General features: G+C 42.8%; 1 protein-coding gene across 7 annotated transcripts in view; it reads right to left on the bottom strand.

The window, feature by feature from the left end:
* The window catches only part of PTPN14 (protein tyrosine phosphatase non-receptor type 14), a 110,227-nt gene that overhangs the window by 10,703 nt on the left and 86,735 nt on the right, over positions 1 to 12,789 (bottom strand). For all 7 annotated transcript variants that reach the window (XM_058419602.1, XM_040057470.1, XM_040057471.2 and 4 more), the window contains 5 exons: positions 9,921 to 11,410; positions 7,183 to 7,326; positions 5,973 to 6,191; positions 2,325 to 2,453; positions 1,150 to 1,384 (listed from right to left, as the gene is read on the bottom strand). In XM_058419602.1, coding sequence (XP_058275585.1) covers positions 1,150 to 1,384; positions 2,325 to 2,453; positions 5,973 to 6,191; positions 7,183 to 7,326; positions 9,921 to 11,410 — 2,217 coding nt within the window. The remainder of the gene's footprint in view (positions 1 to 1,149; positions 1,385 to 2,324; positions 2,454 to 5,972; positions 6,192 to 7,182; positions 7,327 to 9,920; positions 11,411 to 12,789) is intronic.

The raw sequence follows: 12,789 nt of genomic DNA, 5'->3' as shown, positions 1-12,789 counted from the left end.
GTGGTAGCAAACAATGGGAGAGAGGAAATGGGGACAATCGGGTTCCAATTACTGCTGTGCCCAACCACAGCTACAAGGGTTGGTAGGAGAAACAAAGCAGGAAACAAACGAGGAATTGGGCAATAGCTTTTCACTGAAGACAGATTCCCTGGTACTCCTTTGCTGAAGCCGAAATGTCATTTTTTGTTTTTTGCCTTGGTGACAGATTTGGGGAAAGGAGAACACACTATTTACATCGAGCATGTACCATGCAAAGGAGAATGCAACACTGCTAAAGGACGGTAGCTGTGGCAAGACTGAAGTAGAACTAGTGGATCTCCCTGAGAGAGGACTTAGCTGCCACAGAGCTACACTGCAGCTGCAAAGCTTTCAGGAACTAAGAGGGCAGGCATCTCCAACGCATCAGTACACCATGTACAGACTCCTTCAGCGGTAATTTAAAGATTTCTACATTATTCCGTACTGTAGTGCCAGAGATGTGTCTTAAGTTAAATAATGCTTGAATTGCTATTACTTAATATGGGAGTGCTTATTATTTGGTAAGAATCAGGAAGTGTTATTTACACATTACAGATGAATATAATTGCTGTGTTTTCAGAAATGCACGAACCAGGACCATATGAAATTGGGGAGGCCCTTAAGCATTGCCTGGGTACGTGTGGTTACAAGACTGGCAGTGAGTTCAGACTTCCTGCGTGTGTGATAGAGCCCTCTGCTCTTTTGCAAGAAGAAAAACTGGAGGAGATGCACCATAGCTCAATAGCAACCAATCCTCTCTGACCCAGACCTTTCTAATCACATTTGTGTACAGCCTATTATCTCCTACGTTCATTAGGTAGTTGAGAAATGGCAGTAACTTACATTGACAGATCAGCCAGCAGAAGTATCCTATTATTCAAAATTTCCTGAGTTTTTGGCACTGCTGCTGCCTTGGATTTTTCCTCCTGCTAATCCCCTTAGCAGGGGGAACCTCTGGAATCCCACTTTTTTTTTCTCCAAATGGCAGCAAAGTATAACCTAGTTGAGGCCTGTGTACACCACAGCAATGACCACTTGATAACATTTCCTAGCTGTAGCTAGCTACAGCAAACTGAATCCAGTGTGAGCACTCTTTTTCTTGATGTATCATGCAAAACAAAGAAATCTTACATAAAAAGCCTTGGACTTCTTCTGGACACCCATGGTCTGGCCAGTCAGTATACTGCAAATGCCACACTGTCCTCTCCTGTCCAGAGAGAAGATGCTTGACCTTCAGACCAGTAGTTGCAAAGCAGCCAGAGTCTGTGCGGAACTTGGTTGTCACCTTGAACTTCCCGTAAGTGGCTGAGCTGTGCTTAGAGCCCAGTTTAGGCCAGTAACGATGGCTCTTACTTCTTCCTCCCTCCTTGATAACAAAACAAGACAAAGAGCCATTAGTTTCTGCAGTTATAATTCCCTACAAACAAACGGCATAAAACTCTCCAGATAAGCCAAATATTCTTATTTTAAAGCACTTGGAAGAGCAAGGAGCATCCCACAAAATAAAGAAAATACCCGTTAAAACTTAAAGCTCTCAGCCATGTAGTATTTTTAAGTGTAAAACTACTTGAAGAATCTTGTCTCAAGACAAAAGACAGCTACTGCCTACAACACCTTGGTAAATATTCTTCTCCTGGGGAAGACTCTCCTTTAAATAGAAGGAGAATCTCTACAGCAGATTTTAAGTGTCTGTTCTTGATCAGCCTTGGGAACTGGACAGTGGCTTGGATGTGCTCTGCTACTCCCTGTGTTTGCTGAAAGCAACCAGGCACGAAGCCGAATGCCGTGTTAGTTAACATGTGCCAGTTTTTACAACGTAGCACATAGTTCTTGGATTACAATAGGAATAACTGTTTGGCTTGGCATAAGAATAAAAAGTTGTGGGGTGTTTTTGTTTGGGGTTTTTTGCTTTTCTTTTTTATGTGGACGCTTCTATGGAAACAACAGCTTCTGGTCTCTTTTCAGCTGATAAGAATGACGGTGTACAGAACTGGCCGTGGACAGTGTGGAAATCTCTGTCATTTTAACCAGGAGCAAGTTCAGCGCTCTCACATTCCGATGGAAACATCTTTGTTTGGCTTGGCCCAAGCAGGGGGAAGGAGGGCTCCTGCTTGTTTTGCTTTAGCACTTGGTGAACTGTGTGTCAGAAAGTTCGGAAGTATCGTACGAGAGCAGTGCAGGCATACGTTCAAACAGAGCCAGAGGAAAAGGGGATGTTGATAGAAAAAACAGGTTACTGGAGAGGGAAGTGATGATAGCAGGAGATTGGCTCACATCAGAAAGAAGTATTCTGTGATTTCACGTACCTCTTCAGCTGTGACCATGGCTATGACATTCACCCCCTGTTCCCACACCATCTGCCAGAAGTCATGGCATGTGTGTGGCAGGGGCCCTTGGGTAGCAATGTAGTGCCACTCCTCTCCACCTACAGTCACCTGGAAGAAAGGGAAAAAAAACAACCAGTCAGTGCCTGAATTTTCAGCAGCATCTGTGCCAGAACTGCCTTTTAAACAAAAGAAACTACAGTGAAATCTTTACTTCTTTGTTCTTCTACTTTTGGTCAAAATTATGAACAAAAATCATCCTTTTGATAAGAGCAAATCTGACAAAACGTGACTTTCAGTGCTGCCACGTCCTGTCTTGATGCCCATAATCATAAAGCTTTGACCTAAATGCCAACTATCTTTCTTGCCATTGTATCTGGATCATACAGACAAAAAAACCCAACAACCAACCAAATAAAAAACTCTGGGGAGTAGTTTGGGGCCCTGTGTCTGATATGGCTTAAGTACAAATAAGCAGCTGAGTGGCATCCCTGGGCTTAGTGACAGACCCAGGATGAAAAAAAGCTGAGGACCAGAGGAAGTGCCTACCTGCATTAAAAAGGCATCACCCTGCTGCAGGCTAACACAGGGCAGTGCAGAATGCCTGAACACGAATGACCCCGTGCCTGACAAGCTAAAGGCCCTGCTGGCTAGGACCCCCCTCAGTCATTTTCCATTCAGACAAAAGCGATTTAATAAATAGCCTCTTCCTACACTGGTCACTGCTGAAGTTGAGGCCAAGCCATCCCTAGAAGATGCAGCTATGCCCACGCTCTGCACATAACAGAGCTTGATAGGCCTGTTGCCAGCTAGAGATGAAATCAAGACAGGCTTAATTTCAAGTTACTCTTCCTCACTCACCCTGGCTTTCTCAGTTTAGAACATGAAAACTACCATAAAGTAAATCCAGCGCATCAAATGGCTTTCAAACACCATGAGAAATTTAAAATTACCCACAGCTGTAGTCATGTAAATCTATTTCCCAATACACAACTGGCTTACCAACCACATCTTACAGAAATATTTGTGTATTTGCATGACATGTAATGATATTCTTTGCAAAGCATTAACACATAGATTTACAGACTGTAAATTCTGTAGTGCCCTGAACAGAGTCAGCATTACCTTCCAGATAGCCAGTATCAAACACTGCTTTGTTTAATTGACAGAAGCACTTAAAAAAAAAAAAAAATCACAAGTGTATAAAAAAAAAATCATAATTTTATGACACATAATTTGCTGTACATCAGGAAAGGCTTACAAAATTTTTTTCTAACATTTTAGATAAAAAACAAAGTGCTTCTGGTACTACTACATATCATTTCAAAAATATGCTTACCAGAAGAACCAGGCAAACTCATTATTTTGGAAAGTTGAAATATTTTTTCCTTCTCAGGCTAAGGCCTCCTAATTCTGTGTATTAGCCCACAGCCACTTCTCCCGAAGTTATAAATCCCAGAGAGGATGATTTACAACAAAAATGCTGACACATCCATAAATATCAACGTACTGGCAGACAATGCTACGAGGAACAATCAATAACTCTGACAGGTTCAACCACATACTGTGTTTGAGGTACAAATCTTGGAATACATTTTCAGAAATAAAATCAATTTCTTTGTTAGTCAAGAAACTGTTTATTAAGCTGAGATGCTTGGGGCTTTACACCTGTAAATGACATAGTTTTTCTATGTTATATGATAACAAGTTTCTCACTTCACTGAAAACTGTTAAGCACAACTCTTTGACCCTGTACACCAGCTCCTTTTCTTTATTTCATGCTATGCAGCATTTTCTTTTTTGAATAGTGGTTAAAAACTGCAAGACCAATGCTGGTAGACTTCTTAAGTTCTTGTCCTAGATGGGAATTAATACAAACTGCACAGCCCTAAGCAGCATCCTGTGCTTGGTGTGATTGTCTGCAGCCACGAGTGTTAGTACAGTGTCACTGAGCATTTTATGTCACTACTGACCTGACACAAACATTCAGGTGAAGTGCTCTTAAGAAACTTTGTGCTTAGCCCATAAATTTAATTACAATTTTTCTCTTTGTTATAGATGACAATCTTTGTATCTTAACAACAATGAACATGGTAAATAAGCTGAGAATTACTGTAAAACTGAGGGGCTTGCAGACCAAGCAGTAGGAGCTGGAATCCTCCAGACATGGATCTTATCAGAATGACAGAGGAGTTTTCTTTGTCTACTGACTTCTGGTCCAAGCCTCCTGGCACATGATATGAAAGGCCCATAAATAGTCCGAAGGGAATGGGATGCCTGGAATGCTCACTGCATTCTAATGCCCTAACTCCAGGAAATTAAAAATTAAATATTGGGCTGAAAACACAGAGACACACTGTGCTGCTGAGGTAAATTTCACAGATGCAATTTCACCTTCTAAGCAAAAGCACATCTGCTTGGCTTCTGAAAGTGCCGCTCCGAGTGCAGGAGGGAAACCCTGCCAAGGCCCTCCGTCAGGCATCAAAACACTGCTGCCTGCTCCTGGGCGCTCCACGGACACGAGGTGTGTCTGTGTCCAGCTGCGACACACGAGATAAAATGTGGGCTCAAAAGTAGCCAGGGGAAATGGCATCATTCAGGAGTATCTGCTTCTTCTTTGTCTCCACCTACTTTGTAGGTACGAAGTTTGAGGCTCAGAAATTCATCATCATAGCAATGCTTGATTATGCGAAAAATCAGTATCTGCTTCCTACCAGGCTATGCAGGAAAGTGACAAACTGCCAGGATCCTGGTTTAGAAAGTGGTTTGAATCATCAGGATTTAACACTGTAAATCACATCCAGGGCCAGCAAGTATCTTTAAAGTTTTAAAGGGCTTTTACTCAAGGAAAATATTAATTTAACAGGATGTTTTATTCAATATTTTTGAATAATTTCTTTTTAATTTGGATTTTGACAATGAGAAAACTCAGATAACCCTCTCTTCCAACAAAATCTGTCATCTGATGCCAAGGGTTTCTGTTACTTCTCTCAGGGTACACTAAAAGCCAGCAGAAGACTTTGCAAATACTGCTGGAAGCTTAAAGAAAAACAAACATATGCAGTCACTGGAGCATAGCTTAGTGTTAAAACTGACCATGCTTTTAAATACTGTCAGGTCATACCTTTAATTCTTTCTATATTGAATTAACATGAAATCTGAAGTTTCTTGTTAAAAACACAATTTGAAACATGGAAATTTGATGCAGTTTCCAATCAGAGATGCAGGGACTTTATTGGTAAGGTCAGTGCATACTTTAAAAAGTTTCTTTATCACACTGCAGGTGTTGGGGCTGATCTAATGCATTCCCATGAGGTTCGAGAAACATGGCACCTCTTTCTACGCTAACCAGTAGAGTCATTCCACAAACAAGCTGGAAGACGTGGGCACAAAAAAGCCAGGATGCCTCTCTAAAATGACTTCCCAGTCTCCAGCAGTTAAATAAACTTATGTATGTTAGATGATAGGGGACTTGAGAGACGCCCACGGTGACACACAAAGGGATAATGACGGATCCTAAACGTTTTCAGAAGCTCCAGAGGTGCAGAAGATGCTGCTGTGCAGCCAGAAACGTGAACAAAGATTTAGCACTGCTTCATTTGCCAAGATAAAACTCAAGCAAGCTTTTACCTTTATGTGTGAAGCATTGATGTAGCCTGTATTGTTTTCTTTGGTCGGCACCAGCTCCACTCGGTTCTCCTCATAAGGAATGACCTCCCTGACGCGGTTGCGCTCCGTGTTTTCAGGCAGGGCAGCGGTGGTGAAGATCCCATCTGCCTTCTTCTTTGGAATCTGCTCGTATTCTGTAAACACCATCCCCTCCTCCAGCTTCCTCTTCAAGATTTTGCACTAGGATTTAACAGAAGGGATCACCAACCCATTAATGCTTCTGGGAAGAACATTCACCACTAGACCCATCCATTCATTCTTTGAATTCCAATACACAGCCATAGCATTCTCTCAGCACTCCTTCTGCAGTTATCTGAGGAAATATGACACACTTATTTCTACCAAGTGAAACCACTGCCAGATTTTATAGTTTTACATCCCACCTCCACATTTTTGAAGACTGATAGCATGAAAAGCAAACCTGTGCTAAATAATCTTGGTTCAGTAAGAATTTCAGCATGAATACATAGTAGATATTTTATTTTTTTTTCCAGGGAGAAGATCATGCCCACATTTTCAAAATACTGCCTAACTCAGAAGGATGTCTGTGGTTGAACACAACCCTATGAACAGACAAGGTGGAGGTGAAGTGCTACTCCCTGGGTACCAGACAACACAAGGCTGCAAATTTCTATCCAGAAAACCAGAAAGATTTTTTCCAAATGTTCTTCCCAAATCTTAACAGCAGCAACTGTTTTTAATATGTGAAATTCCATATTCATGCACACACACCCATGTATGCAAACATCAGGAGGCAAACAAATTCTTTTTTTTTTTTTAAATTTAATCCATCAGAGACATTAACCAAACTCCTTATCTGTATCAGAATGTGAAAGACAGTATCTGTGGGTGAGCACTGCAGAACTTTGCCCAATCAAGTGAAAAATGTGCAAAGCATTACATTTACAGATTGATCTTGTATGACATTGTACAGTCAGGTGAAACAGAGAACAGTCTCCATTTTCACTAACTTCAGTAAATGTTCAAGACATCTGATGCTTTGCCCGCTTTCAAAGACATACCAGTGTTAGCCACAGACCTTCAGCATTAATGGCTCAGAAAACTTTTAAGATTTTTTTTTTCACATTTTAAATCAAATTTTAGTATTTTAGATACTTCATGCTGCTGGTAACAAAGGGAACAAGCGTCATTTTGTGAGGTTCCATCTTACCCTCTCATCCATTGGCACCTTGGTGACTTCATCCTGGCTGTCCTCCGGCACTGGAACCCTAGCAACTGAGAGTCCGTTCAGTGCTGCCAACATCAAGGGCCTCTTCTGGGCCTCCAGGCCTGCCATCTTCTGCTTTTCTAGATTCTTTTGGCAAGAAAAGGCACGTTTTCATCTCTGTGTGATTATTTATAATGCCAGTAAAATGCTGGAATGTTTTTTTAATCTCCAAAATCTGCAACTCTCTGGCCAAGGAATGCAGATGATCACCATTAGCATCGTAAATTCAAATACAACCTCTATTCTTCCTGTTATTCCTCAAAGGCCTGCTCCTACATGAGCACAGCATTTTAATTTCAAAGAAGCAATCCCAGCATGTAATACAGTTTACATGCCATCAAAAGACGCACAAATACAATCTCAAGCATTTTCCTGCAGACATTACTCTGAATGCAGGACACACAAAGCATCACCCTGTTACGTTAAAGTAGCGCTACCAAAGCCAAGGTACCTGGGGCGTCTTTTCAAAAGCAATAATTTCGACCTATAACAACAAACACTAAAACACAGGCCATTGTTTCTCTTCTGTGATGGCAATGCTTAAAATGAGAAGTCTTCTGATGCGCTCAGCTTTTATGGTGATTCAAACAGCACCCATGATATATTCTGCACTAAAAACTGAGCTCGCATCTCCCAGAAACTGAATGCAATCGCAGCCAGGGAGGGATACTGTGTATCATATTCATGAATCATATTACGGTATGACATGGAGAACCAGAGCATGAATTTTAAATTCATCCTGCTGCCCCCTCCTTATGCCACTGGGAGCTGAAGCATCAAAAAAGACAGAGCATCTCCAGAAGTACCCAAATTAAGAATATTTTATTCCATTTCCTCAGCAGCTCTTTCTGCTGGATTTGGAAAGAGGGATAAGCAGAAGGGGTGCCTGGTTCTCAGCACACATATGGAAGCTGTGGTCACCAGATGGGCCAAGCTCAGCTCCTAGAAACACGCGACTGAACCTGAATGCCCTCAGACATATGTATATGCCTTGGTTTTTCAAAATCTTGTGAGCTTTTTTGTCACCATTGGGTTCCTCCAGAACACTAAGCAAAATAACAAACATATGAACTAACTCTGGCTTCTTTTTATACTTTGAAATGCAAGTATTTTTCCTTTGTTTGGGAATTTTATTATTTTTACTACTTCAAAGGTGAAAGAGAATAAAGTCTGTGCTTAACAGATCAAGGTCACAAAATTACCATTAATATAACACCTGATTCCTGTGACAAAAGGAAGATCCACACGTCAAATTCCTGATATAGGCTGAAACCAACTTAAAAGCCTAATGCTAAAACTACCCCTTTACTTTCAAAACGACAACAAATAAAGGACCTTTTGACCAAAGTGATCTGAATGGCTATTGCAGAGGAAGAATATTCAAACATCTAAGATCTCACCTTCATTTCCATCTTAAAATCCTGTAGGCTCCTGTTTTTCACTAATTTTTCTTTCCTCAGAAGATCAAAAGAACATATGCATGCTTGTTGTTATTCCAATGTCTATTCATTAATGAAAAATCATGTTTTGTAGTCAAGTATCTATTTTACATTTAAAGTTTAAGAGTTGTCAAGGACTAAACTCAGTCTCTATGTTGCAATTTAGTAGCTCAGGTTGTATTGCTAACAGTTGCATAAGCATAAAGGATGCCCAATGGACAAGAACAACAACGGACACGTTTAGAAAATTTCTCTGAATATAGAGTAGTATTAAAATCTAGCAAGTTACTGATCTAGTACAGTACAAACTCTTTTCTGCTTTGGACCACTTAGATGCTTTATTAATTTGTTTCAGACCTCATTGCTGAAAAAAAGAGCTACAGCATAAGCTTGGGTTTCTGTGACTGCAGTTGCACTGCTCACAGGCACATATGTAGGTCACTAAGTGATAAGCACCCCTCATATTTCTGTCATTGCCTTTAAATACTTCTTATTTCAAATTCATTGCAAGTTTAACAGAACCCTACTTCTCATACTTGAGTGCATTTTTAACAAAATAAACAACCCAGATGCTCAACCACACAGCCTCTGCAATTGCTGCTTCTCTATTTAGATATCCGGTTCCTCAGTTACTGGCAAAACTGACAATCCATATTCTAGGGCTACCAGGGTTTTATTCAGATAACTATCTTACATAAAGTGGCAGGAAGACCATTTGAAAAAAGTCCTGAGTTGCCATTATGTTATACGATACTTCACCCGACACCCTTGCAAAGGAGGAACAAAACACCAGTGCCAAAAACACAACCTCCCACCCATCTCGGCAAATGCATTCCAGACTCGCCCTGCTCTCAAATCCTAAAGGGAAGCAGGCATCAAGGGGGGTTTTGCCATCAGCCTCCTCATCCACAGCTGCCCACCCTGCCACCCACCTCCGGCCAGCACCACCGCCAGGGTGGTGGCATCCTCAGCTGGGTCAAACACAGGTCTGGCCAGCAGCCAAAGGGCCACAGCTGGAGCAACAGACAAGCCCAAGCAGTGCATGGGATCAGCCCCCTTGATGGCCCATACAACCAAATTGTACGTGGCACTTAATATCACATTTTCCGACTTTAAGCAAATTCACAGCTTCCCACCCACGTATTCCCTGCAGTTTACTGACCCAACAGTTTTCTGGTATGGAGGTTGACCTGTGTGATTACTAATTTCCAAGAAGCCACCACAACAGAGGAAGGCACTTACCCTCATCATGATCTCTCTTTCTATAATGCTGTCCTCGATAGAAAACATTTCAGACACAGGCCTTTCCTTCACCGGTTCTTTCTTGACCCGCTCCTTCACACTGGTGAGGTCGGGCTCCGAGATGGAGGGCCCCAGTGAAGACCCATTTATTGCCATCTGATCAGTTCGAGAGACACTGACGGCTTTGGAAGGCCCCGGCCTCATGGCCTTGGCCCTGGCTACGGCCACAGAAATGCTAACGGGGTCCTGCCTCAGTGCTCCATTGCTGACACTTTTACGAGGACCCGGATACTCTGGAGGAGGTTTATTTGGTATTCTAGCCAAGGCAGCTTGCAGCTGAGCACTGTACTCCATGTTCTCATGGAGGGCCGCTATCCGGGACACAGGTTCTTGCGTCTCTTCCTCCTCTTCGCTTTCACTGCTGTGTATCAGCATTGTGGCATCAGAAAATGTCTTTTTGTGGTGGTAGTGAGGGACTTGCTGAACTTCGTGCCCCATCTGAACTGACTCTTCCGGCTGTACCTGCTCCCGCAAAGTGTTCCTGCGCGGCAGAGGGGCGTTTAAAGTTTTTAGGGCCATGGCTTCTATCCCGCGCACCATATTGCTGATGACCTCCAGGCTGTGGCGCTTGTTCACGGCGGCGTGGTGCTTCACGGCCATGAGGGGCTCGCTGACCTCCTGCAGCGACTGGCGCACCACCGGCGAGCTGTCCTCCTGGAAGGTTTTCACCGAGAGCTGGACCTTACGAGTGACCAAGTCAGGGCTGCTGCCGCTGACGTACTTGTGCCGGTGGCTGGCCAGGTCGGGCGTGCTGGTGGCAGGGCGCGGGCGCGGGTACGGAGGCGGGGGTCTGAAGAGATAGTTCTTTAGCATGTGGGTGGTGTTGTAGCTCTGGCTGCTCTGCAGCTGCATGTTGGCCAGTTCTGGGGTGCTGACCGTGTGGGATATGGCGCTGGCTGCTGTCTTACTCTGAGCGGAGTTGTTGGGGTTCATTTGGTCAGCCGGGGCCACGGGCTTGTTATAGCCACCCCCCTGGGGCCCGTAGGTGATCATGTAAGGGTGCCTCTCTCGAATCTCAGGCTGGCTGTAAACTAAGTCTTCTGGCTGGTTGTAAGCATGTGTATTTCCAATATTGAGGTTCCTCAAAGACTGACTTTGGCTATCCATCTGGATGACCCCTCTCTTCATTTGCCTCATGACAGTTTCATAATCAGGCGTTGGCCTGTAAGACGGGACGATGATTGCACTGTGTCTGTGACTGGGGATATAGTCTGCTCTCATGATGTCACTTCCTGGGATGCTCAGATTTGAGGACATTGGAGATGCCTGGATGAAGTTCTGTGACCGATTGAGGGAGTTCATGCTGTGGGCACTGCATACACTCCCATTGGGTCCATTACCATTCAAGTAGCTGAAGTCCATTGGACACCTATCCAAACTGGTCTGAGACCTACAGTAGAAAGTTTCCTCATTTCCATGGAAAATGCTATCTGTGTAGAGTAGAGAGAGAAATGTTGACCTTTTTAACCCACAAGGACTTACTCGCTTTTAACAAAACTTCAAATGCGGTCTGCACCATGGAATACGGAGATAGCTTAGTGCACAAGTGCAGGGAATGTTTGGTCTTGGGAGCATCCTTGAGCCATTGAAATAGAACTAAAGCAAAGCTACCAACGTAAACATTCCCAACACTTAGCAAAATATCTTCTTGTGGGAAACATGAAAGGGGAAAGAGAGGAAGTGTTTTTGCCTGAGGTGGCAAGGAAGAATAAAGGGGCATCTCCTCCCTCAGCACTGTGAAAGGGTTCACTGCTGCTGACACCTTAAACTCCAGTGCTGCAAGCACATGGTTGAAAAATTCTCTCATCTCTTCTATTGATACATGGCTGTCCGAGATTCAGAGTAGCACAGGACTGTGAAATTGGAAATTCTACTTTAAACCAAACAACATTTTGAGAATCTGAAGTAAGACACATTTGGCTGATCAAAGCTCAGGGGGAAAAGAAAAAAAGAAAACAAAAACTCAAACAACAAACCACCTTACAGATGCACTATAGAATGCTAAATACTTCAGCAAAATGTACCCGAGAGGAAATCAAGACAGTAACGATCATATTGTGGATCACAACTTTACTGCAAGACTGTCCCTGTTGAAAATCTTGTAAAAAAAGAATAATAGCTTCCCAAACTCTGAAATCAACTAGTTCTATGAAAACATAGAAAAGCCTGTTGTAAAACTAAGGGAATTTTACAATTCTTCTAAAACTGAGAATATCCTTCACAGCCTTGCCTTGACGGTAGAACAGTAGTAGCCACTAAGTCTACTGTATGCAAGGAACTCTTCTAAACGGCTCCTTTTAAAACATACCAAATTCTACCTTAAAACAGTCAGAAACCACAAGCCAAAATGCCAACAGGTATGATTGAGAGTTCCTCTGTTGGTGAGAGCACTTCAACTGTACCTCTCATGAACTGCAAAGAACAGCAGCCGAACAGACCTGGCTACGTGTATTCCAAAAGGTGGGGTGGTTAAGGGTGTGAGACTCTAGCGTTTAGGGGCTGGGCTCCATTCCCAGACTTGATCAAAGTAAACTGGCACAACCTCTTAAAGAATTTATTTGTCAAACATGGGCGTAAGAATAGTTAACCCTCCTTGTGTCTGTAAGGTTAACAATGCAGGCAGATGGCGGTGAAAAATCAGCAGAAAAGGTTGTCTACAGATACAGTTTCATGGACAGAACATTATGATTTCTGCTACAGTAAAAGCTTTTTGCTATCTCCTTTTCCCTCACTCAGTTTCTCTCCCTGGCCCCAGCTGGCACTGCCTTTGAGTACAGCCATCATACTCGCTTTAGAAATTATTTTTTCA

Source organism: Hirundo rustica, chromosome 3 (assembly GCF_015227805.2).
Source record: "Hirundo rustica isolate bHirRus1 chromosome 3, bHirRus1.pri.v3, whole genome shotgun sequence".
NCBI lineage: Eukaryota > Metazoa > Chordata > Aves > Passeriformes > Hirundinidae > Hirundo > Hirundo rustica.
Note: the sequence above shows the minus strand (reverse complement) of the source record. Positions and strands in the feature narration are given on the sequence as shown.